Source organism: Puntigrus tetrazona, chromosome 1 (genome assembly GCF_018831695.1).
Source record: "Puntigrus tetrazona isolate hp1 chromosome 1, ASM1883169v1, whole genome shotgun sequence".
Taxonomy (NCBI): Eukaryota; Metazoa; Chordata; class Actinopteri; order Cypriniformes; family Cyprinidae; genus Puntigrus; species Puntigrus tetrazona.
Window position 1 is genome coordinate 6232885 of NC_056699.1, and position 27952 is coordinate 6260836.

Below are 27952 nucleotides of genomic sequence, written 5' to 3' on the forward strand. Positions count from 1 at the left end.
ACATCATTGTAAGCTCGGGGAATTCTGGGAAAACCCCTTTTCTAAATAAATGAGTCGATTGACAAATACATAAACAGCATTTTAGAGATCATATAGCTATCATGTCACGACAGTGATGAATAATAACCACGTAGCACAATTTCAGTGCTAATATTATTTTAACCGTCTTGGCGGAAAGCTACAATAGTAAATGTTTGCAATGCGCCAAATCAACAAGTGCTGTGCATCGGGCGCTCGCTCAACCGCCTTCCAACGACAGCTTCCTCGGAAACCATTTTTGGACGGGCTTCTCAATCGGGCCGCGCTAACAAATTGTTTTCTCGACCGCAATAGTCATTGAAAACGGCTGCAAGAAGGGGGCGGGGTTAGCGTCTCGCTGACTGAAGCGCCGCTGCTCGCGACGGCAGTCAGCTGGGGAGAGGCAGGCGTTTGCGCGCGCGCGTGCCGACCAACCGGGAAGCGAAGCGCAAGCCGAGCAAGACCCCGTACAACGGCGCAGGCTACAAGTCGAGGAGATTTCTACCCACTACATCCATTCCGTCCCCATCATGGCCGACCCAGCGGCTGCGGAGGGCGCGGGGGGCGCGCGAGGCTTCGCCAGGCAGGGCGCGCTGAGGCAGAAGAACGTGCACGAAGTGAAGAACCACAAGTTCATCGCACGCTTCTTCAAGCAACCGACCTTCTGCAGCCACTGCACCGACTTCATCTGGTGAGTATGCCGGAGGACGCGAATGTGTTGTTGCATGTAAACGGCCGCGAAGGGCACAGGTGACTCACTTGATGCTCGTGACAGGAAAAACACCAAAGCGTTTGAACGTTCTCAGACATCCGCAGTGCTGTCAACACTGAACAAAGACGCCGAGCGCAGACGGAAAAGACAAGAGCTTCGCGCAACGAGTCCAGCGCAATGCCGCACTTCTACGAGATGTTTAGATTTCGTTGCGCCTGTGTGTTATGCGATTGCAACACGTTTATTTAAGCGCTTTTCCTGCTGGAGCGAGGGTAAATGTTAACTGGCTATCACGAGAAATCAGTCTCGTTATGATTAAGCCATCATCATCATCATCATCATCGTAGAGATGGATTTGGCGATTTTGCGGAATATGGCGCGCCTGCGCGTCTTGCAGCTGAGCGCAGAGGAATGCATCCAGATTTGGTTTCTGTGCTGTAATCTCTCACGCAGTCTCTCGTCTCTTTTGCAGGGGTTTCGGCAAGCAAGGCTTCCAGTGTCAAGGTAAGACTCTTTTGCCCTCTAGAGAAATTTGAGTCCGTGCATTTTCAATGACTGCAACTGTTTATTTTCAGTTACTTGCCAGCTCCTTGCCTTTTGAGCGCAAGCGGTGTTGAAAACGTGGTTACGCTGTTCTTTCATTTCATTCGCCTGTGTTTGAGGAAGAGATAGGCTACGGAGAAGCTTCTTGGGTTTCTAGTGGCGAGCTGAAGAAATTAAGAATGACAGTTGTTAGTTATCACAGCCAACCCACACGGCAGTTTCTAACTATTTTAGCATTTTATTTTGCATGATCTGCATACGCCTCGCTGACTCTTAAGCTTGCTTTTTCCTCCATGTGGATCACATCTTAAAAATTAACGTTAAAACATACTCATACGGTCTTTGTCGTTGCTTATTCACCACTGTGTGTTTCCTTCTATATAGGCATATATTTTAAAGTTTCAGCCGCAATTGCACATTTGCACCGTTATTTTAATTCCATGCAAAAACACTGCTAGAGAAAAGCAATTGTAACCGAACTGAACTTTTGCCTCTTAACTTGGCATCGCTGAGTATAGCCCTTGGTGACAACTTCCCCATGTGAACTACGAAGTGAACATTCAGATGCGAATTACAATATTCAGGCACTGTTGCTATGAATGTCAAAGCCCAAACTGCCATTATACTGGCATTTGGCAGCATTATCCTTAACACATCACCTCCTACTCAGATCATTAATGGGCTGTTAAAAACACATCATCTACAATTACTACATTGCAGTTCTACTTTACTGAGACGGCGAATACATAGTAGAAGAAACCAGGGCTAGTCATCACACGTTTTGCAATGTTTTGCACTTAAGTCAACTGTAAAATAGCATTCACTTGCTTTAGCCACTGTGGCTGAATGAACTGCCTTGCCTGTACCACGCTCGGGTCTTTTGTATGGAAAGGTGTATTTTCAGCAGATCTTTCAGTTTCAATCGACCTTCACTGAAGTAAAACATGTTAAATTGCTCCCGATGTGCTTCCAAAACACTCGACGATACGCGAGTGATCTTTGATAGTTAAGTAGCGGCCGTTGTGCTAAGCGTTATCCGTAATACACTGAAATTGTCATCTGCGTGATTTAGCACAATGAGTTCCGTACAAATGGACTGCTTGGCTTGTCTGCGGAAATAACGCCTCGCTCCCATGTTTCCTGCCTCCACATGGTCTCCACCAAATTTCTGAATTTATGGAATTGATTAACATATTTTATCACGCTTGGAGAGACATCTCGCTTCCAAGGCTCTTTATCTTTGCAATCTCTAATATTGCGTTCTGCAGTGAATTAGGTTTCTGATAGTTAATCCTTCCGGCGTCATACGAAAGCCTGCCAACATTAAATCTTTTATCATTTAACGCCAATTTTTAAATAATCGCTGTAATGCATAGTCATACAAAAAAAACTGCATTCGTTTTGGCAGTTTTAATGTTTACCCAGCAGAAAGACATATTTGCTCTGTTGATATATTTATAGTACTCGGCAAGGGCCCGACGGCTCTGTTGCTGATGCAGCGATATGTTAACAGTTAATGTTGATCATTTACTTGACACACAGGCACACGAATGCAAGCTTAAAAGCGATAAAGACTGATTGATCAAAGCGTAGATCAGGCATCCATCTTGATCATGGTGCACATGTGCAGACTGAACAAAGAAGCCTGCTTTTGGCCAAATTACGTTGCTGTATCATACAATCATTTAGTCATTCATTTGGGCATTTAGTTTTGCTGCTTTGAAACTACTACCATTGTACTACTAAAGCATCGTTTGCCTAGCGATTTCATGCATTCTCTGCATTCATAATGCAAATATTAATAGGTATTTTTACAAAAACATGTATCAAGACTAATTTCACTTCTCATTCTTGACTCTTCTTATTTTTCTTGAAAGTATTTGCAATTGGTAGAAGGTATATGAGAGGAGGTCAGAGCTGTGTGTCCCTGACCTGCTTCAGGTAACAAAGAGATGTGTCCGATACCAGCACAACAGCTATTTTTACCATTTAATTTTACTGGCAAATACTTGCAGACAGAGAACGAGGTGAAGAGAGCGAGGTGGTGCGTAGAGATGGTGAAAATGCAAACAAGAGGTTGAAGTGAAGGCCGTGTTTTGAAATGTTACAAAATGCTCGTATTAATCTAATGCTTTTTAGGATGCCATCACGTCACAGATTCATTCATTATTGATCTTTCTACCACTGTAAAACATGTATTTGTTGTGCCGCTGCGTGCATGTAAATCTATAATCTCAAGCAGGTTCGGGTTCAATTACACAGGCCTGAACAAGATGGAACGGTGCCAAAATGGGATGTTCGAAAAAGTGCTGTCATTGTTTTTTATTTACTTTATGACTTTATATGCAAATTTGCTACACTGATGCGTACACTTCGAGGGGAGTAGAAAACTGTCTGCTAAGTAAAATATTCATGAGCTAAAAGACAAGAGAAATGGGGTATTAAAAGTCTTAATTCACCTTAATCTAAGAACAAGAAATCAACAATGGCATTAAAGGTCACTTTGATTGCAAAAAAAACTTGTCTTCCATATTTGTTGAAGAAAATGAAGTCAGCTTATGCTTAAAATGAGAATAAATATCTGTTTTAAGCAAGTTGATTTAGCTAAACCCACTGTTAGACGAAAACTGCATTTGTCATTTAGCTTCAGCACAGGATATTTCATATCCTAGTGTTTGGGAACAGAGGCATTCAAGCCTTACGTCCTTGGTAAACAAGTTGGAGGAAAATGGAGATCTTAATGGTTGAAAGTATTTTCGAACTTTTGAAATCTGATACGACTAATTGCTTGCTTCCTGGACATTTAGAAAACGGGTTATTTTCCGTTTATTGTCTTTTTCTCGTTAAAACGTTTTGTTTGGTAATCGAAAACAATTTGAAAGTAAGATGTCTTGCTTGTAATAGTGTTTTCCTGTGTAAAATTCACAACAGCAAGTGGTTGCCAGGGTGCAGCTATGTGGTTGGTAAGGTGTTCTGAGTGGGTTTTTTTAGTTCGTTTGTTTGTTTTTTTTTTTTTTAACTTGTGGTTGGTTACAAGCTCGAGTCTAAACAGCCCATCCCATGAAGTCTCTATACTGTTCTGATCTTATGGCTTGCGTTCCTGCTTCTGTTTACTCATTTGTCTGATCCAAAAAGAAATTGGCACTCGGCAGACAATGGCTGTAGAGTAAACAGCAAGATTTAGTTTACAGTAATGTGCACGACTTCTACACTAATGGAACATTGAATGCAGTGTTTGGAAGTGTTATGATAGCGACTGCACGGACTCTGAGGTTGCTTGGAGAGTTTTAAAGGGACAGACAAACTGATAGCAGGCCTTTGCTGCAGAACCCCGTCATCACTGACTGCATGAACCTTCTGTAATCACACATCTGTAATGACTGGAGGGCAATAATTGAACACAAAGATATCATTAATAAGGACCTCGGCTCTAATTAAGATGCATAGCCGTGGGATTTAAGAGATTCCATAATGAATGTGTGTAAAGGCCTAGTTTCGCCATTTGTATGTGGATTGTGTTCACTGTAATTCCTTTTATTAGTACTGACTGCTAGGGCAAGCATTTGAACAAAACCTTAAAGTTTAGGGTTGTCGATGAATTTCAAAGCTGATTTTAAGCACAGTTTTGTTTATTTCTGAATCACTAGTGCCTAAATAATGAAATAGCATTTTCGCGCTCGCAGGGTCATAAACAAACTAAATTTTGAATATATTACAAGCAGAAAAGAACGCTGGAACATTCCAATCCCATTTTAATCACCGGAGCTGTCACTGCAAGTTTTATTGGGTTTCAAGCAGCCTTTTGAGCTTCACAAAAGTTACGGACTGCTGCAAATGCTCCCATTATAATCAGTGAAGCTGTCTACATTGCAGTGAATCTTATTTACTTTGCGGCCACTCCTTGCTGATTTATTTTATTTTTTATTATCACAAATCCAAAGTAATCTTTTCAGTATTAAAGTTTAGGTGTTAGGTGATGTTCTTCAGCACTTCTTTTCATGTGATATGTATTTTTTATATTTTTTTATTTATATATATATGTATATGTATATATATGTATATGTATATGTATATGTATATATATATATATGTATATGTATATATATATATATATATATATATATATATATATATATATATATATATATATATATATATATATATATATGTATATGTATATATGTATATATGTATATATATATATATATATATATATATATATATATATATATATATATATATATATATATATATATATATATATATATATATATATATATATATATATATATATATATATATATATATATATATATATATATATATATATATATATATATATATATATATATATATATATATATATATGTATATATATATATATATATATATATATATATATATATATATATATATATATATATATATATATATATATATATATATATATATATATATATATATATATATATATATATATATATATATATATATATATATATATATATATATATATATATATATATATATATATATATATATATATATATATATATATATATATATATATATATATATATATATATATATATATATATATATATATATATATATATATATATATATATATATATATATATATATATATATATATATGTATATATATATATATATATATATATATATATATATATATATATATATATAGCTATATATATATATATATATATTATATTGTAGTGTAGTGTAGTCTGCGCTGTATTTTATCATTGCACAGAGTTTACTAAACTTGGAGCATGTCACGCAACCTTTTCACTTTCAGAACAAATTAATTTGGCTTGCTTCTACCAAACGGCGGCGGATTTCGCACCAGCATGCATTACAGTTTGATTCAATAGGATGCGTAGCTTTTGACACTAACAAAAAAACGATACAGGAAGCATTTCTTTTTCCCTTAGATCTGAGCCAAATCTAAGAACAATCCTAGAACAACCTAGCAACCATACAGAACTCTCTAACAACCACAGAGCAACGTCCTTGCAACTGTAACACTTCAGCATCGTGGCGTCGAAATTTGCAAACGCAATTGACATTTTCTTTATTTCTCTTCAGTGTCCAAGGAGTTTAAGGGCAATTCGGGTTAAACCGGCAAGGGTTCTGGCAATGTTCTAGGTTGTAATCCGTCATCTAATTATCCTGCCCGTCCAAAAGCAGATTTTCTTTCACTGCTGCGCATATTTTACTGTTTGAGATGCACCAAAGGTTTATAGCGTTCAGGTTTGAACTTGCTTGGCTTCCAAAGAAAGCATGTGAACGACGTCATGGTTGGAAGGCTTATCATATCAGTACACAAGTGCGTAGGTGTGAACTGGAGAAGCTGTGCCACATAAGTCATTTCTGGTCAGTTTGAAAAAAAAAAAGTTTGAGGTGAAACTAGTATGCTAAATTATATTTCAAAATGTTTATAACAGAAAAAGTATGATTTTTCTATAAAACATAGGTTAGGGAGAAACCAGGTTGTTGAATCATTAGGAATACTTAAAGTTAGTGTAGTATTTTTGTGAGTATTTTATGAATATATATATATATATATATATATATATATATATATATATATATTATATATTATTATTATTATATATTATTATATTATTTATTTATTTATTTATTTATTTATTTTTTGAGGATTTATTCAAATGGCTTTATTTATTTTTTGAAATCAAATGCCTTGTTAAAAAAAAAATATATTAAAAAAGGCCCTACTGTTCAACATTTGGGTCAGTAAGTTTTTTTTATTTTATTTTATTTTTGAAATATTTTTTTTTATTCTGCAGTGATCCATTAAATTGATCAAAAGTGACAGTAAATATATTTAAATACATTTATAATATTACAGAAGATCTTTTCAAATAAATGATGTAATGAGGCTGAAAATTCAGCTTTACACATTAAAATTGTTCACAATTTATTAAAAACATCACACGCTAAAATGTAATGAGAAAGAGAAAGATGTATAAGATTCTGTTTTTACTGTATTTTTGTTCAAGCAAATCCAGCTTTAACAGACTTATTTCAAAAAGGGTAAAAAGATCTTACCAACATAAGTGCACAAAATGCACATGTCAAAATTTGTGTACACTTTGCACACATCTTATCATATGTGTGTAATTGTGATTATTGTTAAGAGTTAAACTGAGGCAGACTGTAAACTTGACATTTAGCGGAGAGAACAGATCCACACTCTTTAACCCTTATGTCTTGTTGCTAGGCAACAACTGACAGATTAAAGAGGGAATGTCCTGGAATGCTTTTCTAGAAAAGAAGAAGGGTGTGCCGAGTAAAATGGACTGTTTACATGTGACGAGGAGATCCTTTAGCTTCGGTCTGGCCGCTGTGACTCAACCGTCCTTTATGTAACTACGCATGCATTCCAGTGGCTGGAATGTCACTCACTGCATGCCACGGTTCCTTCCTTCACCACTAACCCTGCGTTTATGTTACCTGACCCGTCTAGTTACCTGGTCCGTCCAGGCTTAAAGCTACACTACGTGCCTGTGCGAAACGGACAGAAATAGCATTTTTGTGCAACAGGATTGTAGCTAAATCACAGATTGGCAACAGTTGCCATTGGGTTATCAACCTCATAAATAATTTGTCGAACACTACATATTTAATAGTCTGGTTAATAATGAATGCTAGTTCCCAGTGATTAAAGTCTGACTGTCTGTGACGCTTCGTGTGTGTTTATCTGACTGTCGTCTCTTCCTTTATGATTGTCAGGCCAGTTTTGTTTGTCGGGAACATTTACAATGTGTTATGCTGAAATGTATGCTGTCATTTTTATAAGCACGGTTTATATATTTGCATTGTCCTGAGAAAATGTAAATCACTTTACAATAAGGTCCCATTAGCTAATATCTGTTAATACATTCAAGACACTATATCATAAGCAATAACTTACTATGAGCAATGCATTTGTCACAGAATGTATTAATCTTTGTTAGTTAAAGGTAGCTGATTAAAAATACAACCGTTTATTGTTAGTTCTTATCAGCTGAAGTCTATTAAATAATATAGACAGATTAAACCTTGGATTTTGATACTGTTAAAATTAAACTTTTCAAGCTCTGGTTAAAATAATGTTATATTATTTTAGTGTAAAAAACAATTTTGTTCTGACTTAAAAAAAAAAAAAAAAAAAAAAAAAAAATATATATATATATATATATATATATATATATATATATATATATATATATATATATATTTATATAAGGAAGCATATCAAATTTTATTGTGTTTTAAGTGATATTTGTCGTTTGGCTCAGAAAAACAAAAACCATATCGCATTTAATTTAAACAGATATTTTTTTGGAGTAAAACAGTTTAAAGCAGTATTACACTTATTGTTATTGTTAACACTAACCATTTTTTGTGTTTAACCTATTTTTTTCCCTTTTGGGTGAATTATGCCTGGGCATGTTCTTGACAGGAAAGTTGTCATTCAACCATCATAACTATTCAAAGAATCTGATCTTTGACACCTGCAAAAAAAGTAATAAGTGTGTACAAGCTAGACTCCTTTTACTTCCAAAACTACTCCTCGTAAGCTGCGCCTACTGCATTTCTCTTGATAGTTGGTCTCTTTGTTTAGATTTTCACAAATAATAATCATTTAAAAAAAAAAATATTCCAAAGCAAGACATTTACTTGAAGTGACGCTGCATTTTGTTTTAATGTTCTGTCAGATTTGTTAATTTACCATTAACTTAAAACACATGGGAAAAGTAAGTAAAATGAACATTAGTCAAGGTTTTTTTACATGTTTTAACCATACAAATAAGACAAAAATACTTGTTAAGAAGAGGATTTTTGGAGGGTTCAGTGCTGATCAGGGCTTAGCTGGGAAATGATCATTAGCAGTTTATGATTATAGGCTTTACTTCCCACACTGTTAGACTGATTTTTATAAAAAAATAAGCAGATTAAAATAAAAATAAGCGTTTTTATCCCATTCCATGCTATATTTGAACAAGAGCATTATCTGTTAAAATATTATTAACTTATTTAAAATGTGTATATCGTAAATATTAATTCTGATACAGATTCCTATACATTAAAATTAATTTGACGGACATTTTGAAGCGATTTACAGTGAATTCATTGTATACATTTATCATTATATGCATTACTCATAATTAAGTTAATTTAGTCCTATATCATTATTTAGAAATATGGATTCTTGTAGCTTGTTACGAATTCATAGTTTGATCTAATACTAGTTTAACGTTGTATGCAGAGATTAAGGTGTGAATATCACCCTTTTTTGACCCTTACCAGCTGTGCTGAATATGATTCTGTTTGCACTGACCAGAGAGTTTGGGGTTTTGGTGATTTATCATAATGTTTAAAGAGTATGAGATTTTCAGAGGCGCGTTCTGTTATAACCTTGTGAGGTTTATGATCAAGTAACAGGCAAATCGAGCAATTATGCAAATATAAGCCAGAAGACAAAATGTTTTGCTCAAGTTTACAGTGCAGCTGAAGCAACAAGACTCAAATGTGCAGCATGGAGTAACTATATATATAGTTATAAAGGTTTTTATATATCAATATAAATATTAGGACTTAAAAAATAACAAAAATTGCAAACTAAATAGGAATATATTTGAAACAATCCATAGTAAAAATTTAACTTTGGAGTATAGTAAAAACAAATTAAAAAAATATATATTCCAATTGTTTCATAATCGGAAAGTTAACAATATAGTAGAGTTATAGTGTGTATTTATAGGTAATAAAATGTAAAATTTACATGTTAAAAAAATGCATGTTTACATATAATAATAATAATAATAATAATAATAATAATAATATATTGACTAAGTTTACGTGATTACAATTATTGAAATTTAAATTATTGAAACTGGAAAGAAATATAAAACACTCACAAAAATTATGAACCTCAAAAAGGTCAATTAAATTATTTCAAAACATTAAGAAATTTTATAATAGTATATTATGAAATAGTAACAGTATATTTTATAATAGTAAAAATACTGACACAGCACAAGCAGCTGCACAAATGTCAATATTTTCATAAATATCACAAACAGTAACAGTAACTAAATTATTTGGACACTTGAGCTATTTTAAATATGTCTAAAACATCTAATCACATGACCTCTGCAAACAAATGCCACCACGTTACTCAACACTAATGGAGTAACAAATATCCACCGGGGTAGTTTATCACATTTACCAGCTATGAACCAGCGACATCAACACTTGACATTTTGTCTTCATTCTGAGCAGTATGTTTATAGTCGCACCGTCTAAGCCCAACAAACCTGTGTTTAAAATTGTGCTTGTGCTGTCTTCCTGTAAAATATTGTGCACAATGATGGAAATGTAATAAAATGTTCTAAATAAGCTCTCTCTCTCTCTCTTTCTCTCCCCCAGTGTGCTGTTTCGTGGTCCACAAACGCTGCCATGAGTTTGTTACTTTCACCTGCCCTGGGGCCGACAAGGGCCCCGCATCAGATGTAAGTAAAGCCTGTGAAGACAATCAACACATGCACTCGAAACCTGCACCCTCATCCACCCCCCTTCTGTCTTCTCTTGCGCCATATATTCTGATAGTGAAATACACTTCCTTTTCAGTTGACTGTGACTAAGCAGTACACACACACACACACACATACACACACTTATGTAGACACACTGCTTGGTGAGCAGTTTAAATATTTATTCAGCGGTAACTGATTATGTACTGTTTAATGAAGCCTAACACTAATCATGTTCCTCATGTGTTTGCTTGCATTATATATTCACATGCAAACAGGCAGAGGCATCAGTTTTCTCTTCTCTAATCTCTATTTATAACCCGCTTCCTCCCTATATGTGTAAAGGCAGGCGCACACTCGCACTTCCTGTGTTCTGCTTTGTTTCTCCGTTGCAGCCAATTGTGTTTGTTTTCTGTGAACAATAGTGTACTTCACAAGTGATATTTGTTGCGTCTCCACTGTGTGATGCTGACATATAGGAAAGCTGTGATTCTTGACCCTTTTACCATTGACTCTCAAAGACGGTGCTGAATAATTAGTTTTTGTTGAATTTGCATTTTGCATTTATTTCAACGAAGGAAAAGCAACAGTCAAAATTCTGCTTCTACACATACCGTAGTTGCATTAAATTTTTTTTTGTAGTAGTAGTAATCTTTGCAGTGCATTTCTTTTTGGGACTCTGCTTTGGCGCCCCCTAGCTGTAGGAATGTATCATAACATTTCAGATAGTTCCTCAGATTTGACTTCATTGTTAAATTCCGTCTTGTATATCTTGCTATCAGTTGCATTGCTTGATTTTTCAGTTACATGGGTGCAGCTGAACTTTGGCAAACTTCACCTTCGAGTTTTGCCAAACTTCCTAGGATGAAATTTAGTTTCTTGAAATAAATAATGAATGAAATGAAATATTCAGGTGGCTGCTAATGCCAATTTCATAATTTAAAATAACTTAAAAATTACTTAAAAGGGCAAAACTAAAATTTAAATAACAAATGTTAAAATCTCAGGGATATTAGAATAACACTGTTAGTGTAGGTACATTGCTTCTGTTTCTGATTGTATTTTGCTGGAATTATAACTGTCACTTTTCACTAGCTTTAATTTAATCTGTAAATGAAATGACAGTGATTTTAGGCAGATGTATTTGTTATTTCAGATATTTACTTGTTCAAGTGGGAGTAAGAGATGGTTCTCAATTTGAACTTCTCAATTTGTATAAAGAATTGAAAGAAGGAACACGCACACATATACATATACATACATACACATACATATATATATATATATATATATATATATATATATATATATATATATATATATATATATATATATATATATATATATATATATATAAACACAATATATTCACACATATATTTTCATCTTTTGGAAATGTAAGTATTATTGTTGTAAGCTAAGGTTTAGTCATTTCACTCTCCTGTTGAGGTCGCTTCTTATTTTGATAAAGTGTTTTTATGTTACAGGACCCTCGAAGTAAGCATAGGTTCAAGGTACACACATACTCCAGCCCCACGTTCTGTGACCACTGTGGTTCTCTACTGTACGGGCTCATACACCAGGGGATGAAATGTGACAGTGAGTCTAAACCTGTGCACACACACACACACTGAACAAGTGAAAGCCCTCATACAGTGACCTCTGCTGGTTATGATCATGCATTACATAATGCACTATTTGATCTATTCATCTGCTTGATCATTTGGACATGACGCCTGAAATGCAACATGTTTATGTCCTGTATGAGACTACAGATATGGTTACATAGATGTATTTTTAACTGATTAAAATAAATCTTACATAAATACTCATAAAAAATGACTATAAACATATACACATTAGGCATATGTAAATATGAATTGTTTTTGAATTGTTCGGTTGTTTAAATAATTTAATGTGAAGTATACATGTAAATACAGCTGTCTGTTTAGCGTTCTGTCTGTTGGCTAGTGTGGGCGGGATCTTTGTGTGTTTGTGAGGGTGTGTGTGTCGTGTTGTCTGCGGTGGTTGTGTGGGCATTTCTTAGTAAGTAGTGAGTGAGAAAAAAACGCTGCATGTGTAATGCTGTCAATCTAATTATGTGTGGTTCTCTGCAGCTTGTATGATGAATATTCATAAACGGTGCGTGGAAAATGTTCCGAGCCTGTGTGGAACAGACCACACCGAGAGGAGAGGACGGCTGCATATCAGTGCCAGTATCACAAATAATGTTCTCACCGTGACTGGTGAGTTCACACACAAACAAACACACACACATTTTTTTATTTATATATATCTATATATATATGTGTGTATGTATGTAATGTATGTATGTGTGTGTGTGTGTGTGTGTATGTGTATACGCACAAACACACAAATGCAGCTTTGTTGAACATAATACTTAAAACAGCATACTATCTAACATTCATCAGAGGACCAGCTAAAACCAATTTAGACCTGAAAACCATTTTAGACTAGTTTAAGCCCACTGCTGACTGCTTTAATCCTGTTTTATTTTGAGGAACAATAAACAGTATAATTAGGTATTATTGTTAAATCATTTGTTGGGATTCAATTCATTTAGATGATACTATATAAATAACGTTTTACAACCCCTGAAACTACTATGTGGCTACGATATCAGTGCTTGCATATGTAGACCCGACATCGCTTTTATAGACTTTAAAGCAATATGCTTCTAAAAACGCTGGAATCAATGTGACTTTTATATCATTTTCATAATTGTTCAGTAGCTTTTTCAAACAAATGCTCTAATAATTTAACTGGAGTAGTGAGGAAGGGCTTTGTTCAGAAACTGCAGAAGCCACAGCTGCACTGGTTTTGAATATGTAATGCTATAAGCAAATATCGCCAGTGTTCATTGTGCGTGTTAGTGCTGTTGTGGGATATGTAATACATCAGCAAGGCAAAAAGCGAACTGCTTTTCTATCTGAAAATTTCCGCTAAGCATGCAAACCAGTACAACTGTATTGAATGGAGATGTTGCAATAATGGCGACGTTTGCATGTTTTAGGCTTAGCTAAAGAGGATTTCTAGGTCTTTGTGTGGTAAATTTGATTAGAAAAAGCGAAATATGTCTTCATGAAAAGGCTTCTATCCACTCGAAAAAACACGCTCGCGCGCGGGGCTCGGCAACAAAGTGTTCTAAACGAGTCTGTGTTTTTCTCAGCTCTTTTTGCCTCGGGCAGAAACTGCATCCTCTGGAAACATGAGATCAATCCGCCAACGATTGCCCCATATCCCATTCACACACACCCACACATATACACACACCAGCTCAGCCATCCGTCGGCTCTCCACAGCTACATTTAGAGGCCTGAGCGTACAGATAGAAGTTTCATGTACTTCACTGTTCATTTATAGGGAACTTCCGGATTCTTTCAAATGAATCTGCTGATGACAGTGTTTTAAATATAGTAACCCCCACAACAGCCTGACAACCACACATAGTAACAACAACCTCCCCACCAAAAACGGAATTGAAAATGTAAACATTTGGTTTGTTTCAGTTATTTGGCAAGGTTAGGTTTTTAGTTACTTTGTTTTTATTAGCTTCTGTTTAGCTAAAATTTGTTACACTTCAGTTTTAGTAATGTTAGTTTTATTTTTAAGCTTTTGATAACTCTTTAGAATAGGTAACACTTAACTATTAACTACAACTTTTCCCTCAATAAATTCTTCATTTGTAGGGAAGCTGTTAAGTTTCTGTATTGGGTAGGATTAGGGATGAAAGAATAATGCATTAATATGTGCTTAATTAGCACTAATAAATTCTAGTAATATGCATGCTAATAAGCAACTAATTAAAAACTATTTTATCTATTAAAAAAAGCTCTTCACGCAATACTTGATCTATTGGTTTTCAAGTGATATTTTTCTGCATTTTATATTATAGTCAAGGAAGCTCTCAACTTGGTGCCAATGGATCCAAATGGCCTGTCAGATCCATACGTCAAGCTTAAATTAATTCCAGACCCAAAGAACGAGAGCAAGCAGAAGACCAAAACCATCAAGTGCTCCCTCAATCCTACCTGGGACGAACACTTCAGCTTGTGAGTGGCAAATAAATCAAGTGCGTTAATAAGTGTGGAGTGGAGGTGGATGCTTGTTTCACGTGTGCGATGTTTTCATCGTGGTGTTACTATAGTAACCTCAAAGATACGGATAAAGACAGGCGCTTGTCAGTGGAGGTGTGGGATTGGGATCTGACCAGCAGAAATGACTTCATGGGGTCCATGTCTTTTGGCATCTCTGAGCTGCAGAAACAAGGCGTTGATGGATGGTAAGCACTACCAGATACCTCCTACACACAAGACCTCAGCGCTCCAGGACTGAGACCGTCCTCTTCATCTGTTTGCATTCTAGGTTTAAGTTGCTGGGCCAAGAGGAAGGGGAGTATTTCAACGTTCCCGTTCCACCAGACGGAGAAGAGGGCAATGAAGAACTGCGGCAGAAATTTGAGGTCTCTTTTAATTTGTGATTTACTTGTATCTTTCTTCCCTTTCTGACAATGTTCTGATAGTAATTGACATTTTTAAACTCTCCAGAGAGCCAAAATTGGCCCTGGCACTAAGAATACAGATGGCTCTTCAAAGAATGACATCTCCAAATACGATGCAAATGGGAACCAAGACCGCATGAAGCTCTCAGACTTCAACTTCATCATGGTGCTGGGCAAAGGCAGCTTTGGCAAGGTCATTCATGTACACATCCTCATTTACACACACACACACACACACACACACACACACACACACACACACACACACACACACACACAGTAGAGTTAGTGTAAGGTCTGCCAAAGCTAACAAAGTTCAAAAGTCTTTTTTTAAAGGAAATTACAACAATCTGTTTATTTTTAGCTTTCTTTTAAAGAATACAAAAACTGTTATTAATATTTATTAATAAAAAGAAATCTTTCTTTAGTGGCAAATCAGCATATTAGAATTATTTCTGAAGGATCATGTGACACTGAAGACTGTAGTAATGATACCATCATAAGAATAAATTACATTTTAAAATAGTGAAAAGTTAATTCTAATAAAATGTCAAAATATAACCTTACCGTATATTACTGTATTTTCATTGAAATAAAGGCAACTGTAAGGAGCATATGAATAATTAAAAATGGTTAGCATTCATAAAATATTTTTTCAAAGACTAGTTTAAAAAAAAAAAAAAAGAATCTCTCATCATTCGTAATTACCAGAGCTGGGCAATGATTGCAATATATATATATATATATATATATATATATATATATATATATATATATATATATATATATATATATATATTTAACAGAACATCTTGCGGTTTGTAGGATTTATGTATAGCCATTTTAATATCATAAAATCAGTTATACATAATTGCTTAAGACGGTGGTTTTTACATTTTAATAGTCAATAATGTAAATTTCTATGTCATTACCCTAATAATCATGTTCTCTTTTGCTCCTCTTTCTCTAGGTGATGCTCGCGGAGCGTAAAGGCTCAGACGAGCTGTACGCAGTGAAGATCTTGAAGAAGGATGTGGTCATTCAGGATGATGATGTGGAGTGCACTATGGTGGAGAAGAGAGTCCTCGCTCTCTCTGGAAAACCACCCTTCCTCACCCAGCTCCACTCGTGTTTTCAGACCATGGTACACATGACACGTCTCTGGACTGAGCCGATTCACAGACACATGAAAAACACATTATTAACCCATAATCAATTGTGTTGTTGTTTGTAGGACCGTCTTTACTTTGTGATGGAATATATCAATGGTGGAGATTTGATGTATCAAATACAACAAGCGGGAAAATTTAAGGAACCCCATGCTGTGTATGTATTCACTACTAAAAACAAAGACAACACGGTTAAAAACAATGTGTTATTGAAATTTTTTTTTTTTTTTTTTTAATTTGTTAAAATTATACATTTATTTATGGCACAGGATAGTACTAGAATTCAGGTTTGCCATCAGAGGAAAAATGGACATTTTTATTATTATAAATATATTAAAATAGAAAAGTTATTTTTAATCTCACAAGATCTACCAGAAACATTAGAAATGCTTACAAAGTGTTTTATGGGTATCGGTGTGTTTTAAATATGAATGCTATGCCGTGTTAACCAACAAAATTACTTGCATTTATCCACAAATCAGATTTTTTTTATTTTTTTTTTTCACCATCAGGTTCTATGCTGCAGAAATTGCCATTGGTTTGTTCTTTCTTCATTCAAAGGGCATTATTTACAGGTGAAATGATTTGTTTGTTTGTGAATCTAGGCTTAAAATTCTACAACTATCGCAGTATTTCATATTTTGTTATAAGACACATTTCCCTTGATTCACAGACACAGCTTAAGCCTAGGCCTAGTTAAAATGGACACCTGAGCTATTTCAACTAAAATAAACTTGCACTGACTGATCTTAAAACAGTGCTTTTGTTTTGTCTTAAGATGCACACCAGTAACGCTTTTTTTAGAGGCATGTTTATAAAAATGACTTTAATGTCTTGTTGAACTACGGCCTAACCCTGGCTTAGGCTAAGCCTTTTCTGTGAAACCAGGCGCTAGTATTATGCAATAATAATAATAACGTTTTTTTCAGTATTCCACTGTGATGTAAATTGTTAATTTATCATTTTTGTTAAATACCAAAATGCTGACACTGAATCTAAAATGATTTAGTAAAGAATCACTCTCTAATAATTGTACTTGTGTGTGTTTGTGTAGAGATCTGAAACTGGATAATGTGATGTTGGATGCTGAAGGACACATTAAAATAGCAGATTTTGGCATGTGCAAAGAGAACATGTTCGATGGGTCTACAACCAAAACCTTCTGTGGCACTCCAGACTACATTGCCCCAGAGGTGTGTGTGAATATATTAGTGTGTGTATATGAGTCTATGTTAGTGCGCACAAGGCATATATGCATATACTCTCCTGTGTTACAGATCATTGCATATCAACCGTATGGCAAGTCTGTGGACTGGTGGGCTTATGGAGTTCTCCTCTATGAAATGCTGGCAGGACAGGTAAACTAATGCCACCTTATCCTTCTGGGTCTAAATTCAGAGCCATTGTCAGTGGTACTTATGTAACTGTGATAGATGCGGTGATGCCAGTGTCCTTCATCTTCTTTAGCCTCCATTTGATGGCGAGGATGAAGACGAGCTTTTCCAGTCCATCATGGAGCATCATGTGTCTTACCCAAAATCCATGTCCAAAGAAGCAGTGGCTATATGCAAGGGGGTAGGCGACACGCACAAACACACACTTTATACATTCGTACGTGTGTGTGCTTGCATGCACTAACACACGCCGTTACACTTCAGCTGATGACCAAGCATCCAGGGAAGCGCCTGGGCTGTGGACCGGAGGGAGAGCGAGACATTAAGGAACACGCTTTCTTCCGCTACATGGACTGGGAAAAACTGCAAAACAAGGAAGTTCAACCTCCCTTCAAACCCAAAGCAGTAAGTAAAAATGCAGCTCTGTGTGTATGCGTGTGTGTTACAAGGTGGGTGCATTGCAGCACGTGGCTATAAAATATCGTCCTTTTTACACTTTTCTTGTTCTTAGTGATGGAGAATATGCAATATTTATGCTCCTCATTTTTAGAGAGGATTTGGTGTATGTGGCCAAGAAGCTGTGGTTACAAAATGCTCAGCACAGGAAGAAAAAAGCGTCTTTTCATGCTCTGCTGTTAAACCGCAAAGATTATGAAAAAAGATATGTGAGGCAGTGAAGCTTTCATATTAAGACAGTAATGCTGCAGAAAGCAATAATGGAGCATTTTAAGAATTAAGCATTTTTACTGCGTGGGTGTTGCAGGTTGAATAAGGATGTGGATATACAGTGACCCAAAAATGTATTTGCACACTTAAACCAGACTATATATAAACTGCATTCATTTTAAAGACATAAAGCAAAATTTTTGATAATAAAATGATACATATGCTGTTTCAAAACCAACCAGCTGCTTTGGCTGAACAATGTGCAAGTGATTAATGGTAATGCACTGCTAACTCTGCCAACATCTGCATTACTTAAATTAATTCATATTCATGACCCAAGCTGCGTCTGGCACAGCATGTTAACCATACTGCTAAATAACAGAAGAAAAGTCTTCTTTAATTTAAATAAATTATAACAAATATTATATATATATATGTTATTTATTTTTACCAGGATTATGTGATACATAAAAAACCTTGTAAAATAAATATTATTACAGTTAAAAATAATGGAGTAATTTAAAACTGGATCCTATTTTATTATATTTTAAGATGTAATTTATTCTTGAGCTGGCAAAGCCGGATTTTAAGCATCATTAATCCAGTGAGTCTTCAGTGTCGCATGACTACAAAGTTTGCAACAAAGTTTAGGTCTAATTATTAAACTGACAGTAATGCCGGTTATTTTTTTATTTAAGCTTTGAAATGGTATCTCGAATGAGTGTATCCATGGCAACTAGGCATTTGAAATCATGTGGAGAGGCTGATGAGCTGATGATTTTTTTTTTTTTGTGTGTTTGTTTAATGTTTCTCCTATTTTTCGGATCATTCCTAAGCCCCTGCAGTTAACAGATTGCATACGAGTATATTCTGACAAGTTTGATTTAACGATTTGATTTATTTCGAATTCTTTGTGATAAACCTATATGTGCATGGATCTCTATATAACAATGCTGCCTGATTCAGTTTAAAGTTAGCTCGTGTATTTGTTCTTTGCGATAAAGTCTAAGCATATATATCTGATGACGCATTTGACTGTGGATTGATTGGCCAGTTGTAGCAAGCCCCGCCCCAAATAATTCCGCATTAAGGATGTGTGAGGTGAGTTCAAAGAATAAGCATTTATGTAGTGAATTAAAATCCCATCCGCAGGTAAGTGATTTGGATACAGAACCCTTCTTATTTCCTCACGATCCCCGCTCTTCACCCTCTCGCTTCTTTTTGAACACTTGGAATTGTCTAATTCCACATGTCACCTTTTTCTGAATGCTGCACATTCATTGCCTGAAAACTGAAGTGTTGTCTTCTAGCAGCACAACAATAAGCAGCATCAGAAATATCTTTCTAACACAGAAAATGATGTGCATGAAATATTTTGTTAAAACAAGAGAAGGAAGTTGTTTGACTGACGGTATGTGCATATATTTTTTGTTATGCAATGTAGCTATGTGCTCATCATTTTCTATCATTAAACATTCACTTAATTAAGGCTCATACTATATAAGTAGTGTTACTGTTATCACACATCTGAATTTTTCTTTTAGTTAATTTCCCACATTTGAAGCTCCCATTTGTCATTAACTCCTCATTTGTTTGCTCACGCCGTACCATCATTTTCCCATCCCACATATCTCTTCTCTCGTCTTCTCCACAGTGCGGTCGAGACGCAGAGAACTTTGATCGTTTTTTCACCCGCCATCCTCCCGTCCTGACCCCTCCTGACCAGGAAGTGATTCAAAACCTGGACCAAGAAGAATTTCAGGGCTTCTCGTACATTAATTCTAATTTTGCATCTGTGAAATCCAAGTAGCCAGTTTTAGCCAAGATCAAAAATAGGGACCAATGAGATTACAGATCTTGAATTTACATAATCTGAATAAGACAATGAGAGAGTTCATCCAGATTGATGGAGGAATGGAGGTAATTTCTATTCATATTATTCCTTCCTGCTTACTATTTTTTATTTTTTCGTTTGATTTAAAAGGATCAAGGAAAGAGATTTGTTTATCTTTGTAAAAGAACTAGAAGTGTTAATGTGTGGCAGCCTTATGAGATTTTGACTATTTGATGCTTGTATATCATAGACTGTAGTTTTAAGAGTTAAAAAAAAAAAAACTTGAGAATCTGGATAAATCCAGTGTCATGGACTCATTTCACCCCCAGATATTTTATTTGAGATATATATATATATATATATATATATATATATATATATATATATATATATATATATATATATATATATATATATATGTATGTATGTATGTGTGTGTAAAACGGTTAATTGCATCCAAAATAAAAGTTTACAGAATAAATGTATGTGTACTGTGTATATTTATTATGTGTATATATAAATACAAACACAGGCATCTATATATACACATACATATACATGTTGTTTATATATTCAATATTTTTATGTATAAGAATATAAATATATAAATGTATATACATGTAAATATGTTTAGGATATGTACTGTATGTAGTAATATAGTAAGTATGCACAATATACATATGTGAACAAAAAGTTTTATTTTGGATGCGACACATACAGTTTTTACTTGTATATGTGTGTATATATATATATATGTATATGCATATATATGTATATGTGTGTGTTTGACAATTTAAGAATCAGACATAAATTGCACTCCAATGTGATGAGAATCATTGTAATTGGTTTTAAAAAAAATAGGCTTAATTTTATTCATTATCAGTTCATTTCTTTATTATTTTTCTTTTTATTTTGGGGTGAAATGTGCCCTAGACCTGCTCTAGAGGTTTTGTGAAATTCACTCATCGTCTCTGATGAAACATATCTTTTAGAATAATAAATATAGCTGCCAAACCTCTCTTTCTCCCCACACACAAGCCGTGTGCCTCAGATGAACCATTTACCGCTTATTGATCAGGATGTTTACTGGGTCACCCCATTTTAGTGCTTTTTTTCGGTTGGGTGTTGTACGTGTGTTTGTGTGAAACTGTGCCAAGTCAGAGATTAAAGTTTAGGAGCTGGTCATGCAACGTGTAGTTTTCCAACCAGTGTTGCTTGGATACTCATAACCCCATCCTTAAACCAACTGGAAACCATTCAATTCCAAACATGATAAAAATGTTGTGACTACTTACAAGAACATATCTTTTATGTCATTATTCTGCCAAATCTGTGATGTATGATATTTTTTGACTTGTTATCTATGCCTGGCAGTGTTTGGATCTGATTACTGTGAAACTGTGGACAGACTGTTTCCATAGAGAAAAATATATGAATATGTATTTGGAATATATTAATGATTTTTGTATGTCTGTATATTTTCCTTCTCTGTGTTTATTCTTGCATACACAACCAGTGGTGAAATTATGTCTCTAAATACTGATATTTTAAGTATAGTTAATAATATACGCTATAGTTTTTAGATAACAATATTTCTCTTTTTTTGGTAAATAGAATTCAGCAGTATAAAGATGTTTTCCAACCTACAAAATGCTAAATTAATGCAAAATATACAACAAATGTAAACATACAATAAATATCAGCATATATGAAGAGCCCATTTGCAAAAACAATTTAATTTTTTTTTTTTTTTAATTCTTAAAAATAATGTTTTTTCATTGTGCATTCCAATTAATCTTAAACTGTAGTTGGGTCATTATGGCTAGGTTGCAAAAATAGCTTTTAAAAAACGCTAAAACACAAAACAAATGCATGATGACATTAAAAAAACTTTTTTTTTTGTAATTATAATGTTATGTTTAATCTGTTTTTGCAAATATATGTATATATATATATATGTGTGTGTATATATATGCGTTGCTTGTCAGTGTGCATATATTACATCATATATATATATATGGTCAGTAAGAACATTTTATGCTCACTAAGGCTGCATTTATTTCATCAAAAATACAGTAAAAGCAGTAATATCTTTAGTGTCACAGAGATCATTCTAATATGGAGATTTGTTACTCAAGAAACAAGCTTTGCTTTTTTGGTTGAAACCATGATGCATTTTTTTCACGAAACTTTGATGTTTGATAAAAAAATGAAATTGAAATTGATTTATTTTTTCACTTTTGAAGAATTGAAAGCATGCATGGTGAATAAAATTATATATATATATATATATATATATATATATATATATATAATATATATATATATATATATTAATTATTACCATAATGCGATTAATCGCATACCTGCTAAATAACCATCAGCAAACAGCTGATCCATATGAGAACAAAAAGAGTGTTTTGTGTGAGTGTGAAATTGTGTGTTTGGACGTCTGGGTCTCATGAGGAGATGATGGCGCAGTTGTTGAGTAGGTAAAGGGAGCAGAATCTCAAGAAGTGCTTCTCTCCAAGGCCCTTATTCTTGAGCTGGTTTGGGCATCTAGCAGAAGGTAGGCCTTTGTCTTGATTGTCCTCTGTCTTAAATGAAAGGGCGTTTGGTGTCTCTCTGTTCCTAGTTTATGTGTTCAGCAGAACTTTGAGCTGTTTGTCTCCAGCTGATGGTTGGACTTTAATGTGAAAAACATTCATCTCATACTCATGGCTGTGTTTTAGACGTTTCCGGTGTAGTCTGCTCTCCTCTGTACTGTCCCTCCGTGTTGTTTGTGGTTTAATTCGGCCTCCTCCAGACTTGACTTTTTTTATTTTTGTCTTGAGTTTTTAATTCTAATGTAACTTCAAGCTGTGGGTTCCTCTTCATCAGTTTCCTCTTGGTCTTTTTTGCTGTTTTCTCTGACTTTTAGTATCTGATTATCCTCTGTGAAGTTTTTTTATGTTGTCTCTACAGTTGATGATTATAATCACCAATGTCTGATTTAAAGTCAACATAAAATCAACATGACTTAATATACTGCATGTTTTGGTTGATTTGGCATATTTTTCCAAAGTGTCTCCAAAATTAATTGTCAAATTTTTGCTGATGTTAGTTTGTGGTCTATTGGATCATGTTAACTCTAATAGCATTTTTGTTGGGCAATTTTTCAGCAAAAATAAGTTTTTCTTGAATATCCTGCTTATCACAGAAACAGGCCACACTGTGAAAGTAAATTAGGTTGCAAATGGGATTTTGTGTTGACTTTTTATTGCATTGCTATAAGAATAGTGGTCTTGATTGTGATGCATAATGCAAAATGCCAACAAAATCTTTGCTGAATTTGCTGAGTGGTTGATGTTAATGATCCATTTTATTTTATTTTTTTTTAAGAGCACTAAGTGTATAATATACAAAACAAAATTACTAAAAAAATATTGCTTTAATAAATGTTCATTCTTCTCTTACAGTAATTAACTAATGTTAATATATACAAATGAATGTTAAAATGTACACTATTATTCAAAACTTATTTTTTTATTTTTACTTTTATTGAACAAGGGCAGATTATATTGATAAACAATAGTAAAGATATTATGTAATGTACAATAGTAATGTTACAAAAGTTTTTTATTTTATAGAAATGCTGCTCTTTTTACTGTTCTATTCATCGGAATCCTGAAAAAAATGACAGGAAAAATCATATATATACATATATATATTGTTTAAATGCGTAAAATACCCTTGATATTTGACCTTTAACACCTGAGTTCAGGTTACTAGACCATTAGTGATGCATGTGAAAAATGATCCACATTCGTGGTCACACTCATAACGCTCTTTCTCTGTTTTTCTTTCAGAAAAATCGACGTGACACAGGTAATTTTGACAAGGAGTTCACCAAGATGGCGGTTGAGCTGACACCAACAGATAAACTCTTCATTATGAATCTGGACCAAAATGAATTCCAAGGCTTCTCGTACACCAACCCTGAGTTTGTCATTCAGGTTTAACACCAAACTCCAGTTGATCGCTCCATACAGGTGTGAGAGCAGGAGACGGTCCTATTACCCAGAAAGCGTTATTTTGTCCCTGTGCCATCTTGATTGTCCTCTCTCTTCACCTAAAAAGGCACAAACCCAGCAGGTTCACACAGAACCAAACCAGGATTATACTCAGTCTCAACCAAGGCCTCAGAAACTCTGAAATGAATTCGCCAGAGGAGAGAGAACGGTTATAAAAGAGTGTAATCATAGTCTCAATGAGAATGTCTTCTTGTCTTTTCATCTCCATGAGAATTATCCTACCTCTTTCTTTTACACATTCGCTCCGTAGATTCAGTCAGCTTTTTTCTGCAACCCCCTCGTTTCCAAATGAATTAGCCTGACAACAGGCAGCAGTAATGGCCTTTTCCAGAGCTAATTAGGCCTTACGCAACCTTGAACCGTTTAAGTTGCAATCTGGTCTAAATTAGTAAAGCATTTGGTACCAATTCAAAGTGAAGTTCCCGTGCATCAGTACGTAATAGACAAGCAAATATCCTCGAGCACTAGAAGTTAGTTTAAATGGTTGATATCTGTCAGCTAGGTCTAAGACTCTTAGCTCAAGCTTGCATTCTAGCAAAACACGCAAATAATGACATCCGTATGGCCTTTGGTTTGCTCCCAGCTTAATGGCTTCTGTTCGTGAGATGTTCTTAAAATTCATTATTTGAATCATGATAAACCATTTGAAAACCATTTTACAACAGGGTTGATTTATAAATGACATGCAACTCAAAAGCACGTGGATAAATCAACGTTTTACATGAAAACGGTCGACATTTCTGGTGCCAGAAATACGTTGATTGCTCTGATATCAGTTTTATTAAATCAATTAATTAAAAGAATAGTTCACAGACAAAATACAATCACAGCATATTTTACTCACCCTGGAGCCATCCTAGGTGTTTATGACTAAAATATGGGGAATTTTTCATATTTGGCTGAACTATTCCTTTAACTTAACTCTGAGAGCACCATATTGATTTTGCTTTTTTCTGTTACATTTTCTCTGGGAATTCTTGTTCTTTTTATTATGACATAATTATCATAATTATAATATAGAGGGGGTATTCATAACATAAGTAATAATTCTGACATAAAAAGTCATATTTATGAGATGACAATAATAATCAAATCATAATTTCAGCTTATTTTTTTCTCCTTTCAGTTTCATTATTTTATCTTACAATTAGTTATTTTTTAAGTGATTACTTTTTTTGTCATTTTTATGTCATTCTTATGACTTTTCTCATAAGTTTGACACTCAACTTCATGTGATAATTATTTTCCAAAGCATGATTTTCTGTGGATTTTATAGGCATAATGACCATATTAGAGAAGGGAACTTTCTGGTTTGAGAAGGAAACTTTCTGCAATCATGACACAAAGAGATAAACTGCAAATAGCAATGACTGTAGCATCAAATAACACTAAATTAAATTAGGCTTATGAAAAAGTGGATAATAGAGACATATCTTTAAATATCTTTTTTTTTTTTTTTTTAGAAATAGACTCATTCTAGAGAGTTAATAAGTTGAGTTTTACCCTTTTTGAATCCATTCAGCTGATCTCTGGGTTTGGCGATAGCACTTTTAGCATAGCTTAACATAAATCATTAAATCCAATTAGACCAGTAGCATTGCATTAAAAAAATGTTCCTATTTAAAATGTGACTCTTCTGTAGTATTATGCCGGAATAATCTTAGCACACAATGCAAGAGTCAAGTTTTAAATAGCAAAAATATCGAAATTCTTTGGACATTTTTGAACGTGATGCTATCGGGCTAATTGGATTCAATGATCTATGCTAAGCTATGCTAAAAGTGTTATCGCCAAACCCGGAGATCGGCTGAATGGATTCAAAAATGGTAAAACTCAACTTACAAACTCTGGGAGATGTTGGAGAATGAGTCTATTTCCAAAAAAAAAGTGCTATCTTCTTCACCTTCAACCTGTTTAAAGCATTGAGTTGTACCATTTCTTTTCAGTTCGGTTTTGAACGGGTGCATGCGGTTGCAATCCTTGATAAAGTGCATTAGTGCTGTTTACTGAATTGGCATCAGGGGTTGTTTCATGCATATCACTGGCTGCAGAGAATGTGATTCATACTGTATGAGCTGAAAAACTACAACATTAGCTACTGTACCAGTCTTGACTTAAACCCTAATGTGCCATATATTTTTTGTGCAGGAATCTGCAGTGTTCGGGGAGCTCGTTATGTGCAATGTGTCTGTGTTAAACAGACTCCACAAGGAGTTTTAGTCTACCCTATGCATGCCTGGTAGAGCCCTTGCTCTTTAACTCGGTGTTAACTTATTAACTTAAGTGTGTCAGTAATGGTTGGATCTGTTGTAGCATAGATCCTTATAAGGGTTATGGTGTGTGACCATTTCTATTCGTTTCTGTTTTATTTTGTAATTAGATATATGAAATAGAAATATAAGTATTCTAGTCTTCCAAATGAAAACACATTGTGTGATCATGTAAACAGTGATAATGTAAGTATAATCAGCTTTTCCTGAGGTGATAACTGGAAAAGTGGGAATAATGTATAAAGATGATGTAAAATATTTATTGTATAATGTATATGGAGGGTTAAATATCTGCGAAGACCTGTAGCCTGAACTACAAAGATGTGGAAGCTGGGAAAAAATGATCGAAAAGCTGTTAATTTAAAGCAACTGTATGTTTTTAACAAGTTTGATATACAGTTTCAAAATCATCACTGGCTTTTAATAAGGCAAGTAGCTTCTGTTTCTTTTCCTCTTCCCGTTCAGTCGTGTATTTTTGAGAGCTTTTTTGAGAGCTTCTATGTTGAACTGGTTGAAAATTGGCGATGAGGGTGGATTGCTTTACGGCAGCATCAAATGCACGTGTATTTACGACAGTGAATTTCACTCACTCATCTCCAGGGGGCTCCAAAGTCGCAAAAACACACAAGAACTGCGTACAGTTGCTTTAACTGGACGTCTGTGGAAAAAAATTAACATAAGCTCAGATAAAATAGCGTGCAGCTGACAGCCTCGTCCTAAACTAAATCTCTTCAGCATGTGTGTGAGTGTAAATGTGGCCTTTACGCGTTTAAGGTAATTGTCACACCTCGAACAAACATGCACATTGTAATGTTGTAAACCCTGGCCCTGTTTAGTAGCCGGTTATTATTTTAGTTTTTCTATCATGTTTTAATGATGAAGGCTTTAAAGGGCTTCCTGTACAAGTGTCAATTCCCCCAAAACAAGTTTTATACTATGCAAGACAGATGCATGTCAACAACGACACATCGACATAACATCCAGACAGCAGCAGTGGTTGGCTATGGGGAGGGCTATCGCTGGTGATTACAGAGATATTTTGCATGTAATTTATTTATGCTATGTGGATTATTAAAGCTGAAGTTTTCAAACGCCAATCTGCGTTTTTGTAATTTTTGTTATGAGGTTATGAGTTCCAGGTCTAAGGTTATTGGCCCATTCAGCCTTTTCTATTTAATATTGTTG

General features: G+C 34.6%; 1 protein-coding gene across 2 annotated transcripts; it reads left to right on the forward strand.

Annotated features, from left to right (window-relative positions):
* The first annotated feature begins 151 nt into the window (after positions 1–151).
* On the forward strand, positions 152–27864 carry prkcba (protein kinase C, beta a). 2 transcript variants are annotated; one of them, XM_043241842.1, is made up of 17 exons: positions 152–709; positions 1203–1234; positions 10736–10818; positions 12327–12438; positions 12957–13085; positions 14756–14912; positions 15008–15142; positions 15226–15322; positions 15408–15554; positions 16332–16505; positions 16596–16687; positions 17043–17105; positions 17585–17723; positions 17808–17888; positions 17998–18105; positions 18189–18329; positions 24273–27864. In XM_043241842.1, the coding sequence occupies exons 1-17, from the start codon at positions 549–551 to the stop codon at positions 24423–24425; spliced, it is 2004 nt and encodes a 667-aa protein (XP_043097777.1). In that variant the 5' UTR covers positions 152–548; the 3' UTR covers positions 24426–27864. The 2 variants fall into 2 exon arrangements, with proteins under 2 accessions (XP_043097777.1, XP_043097768.1); XM_043241833.1 differs by lacking the exon at positions 24273–27864 and adding an exon at positions 20245–20813 and having other exon boundaries at positions 196–709.
* The last annotated feature ends 88 nt before the right edge of the window (positions 27865–27952 follow it).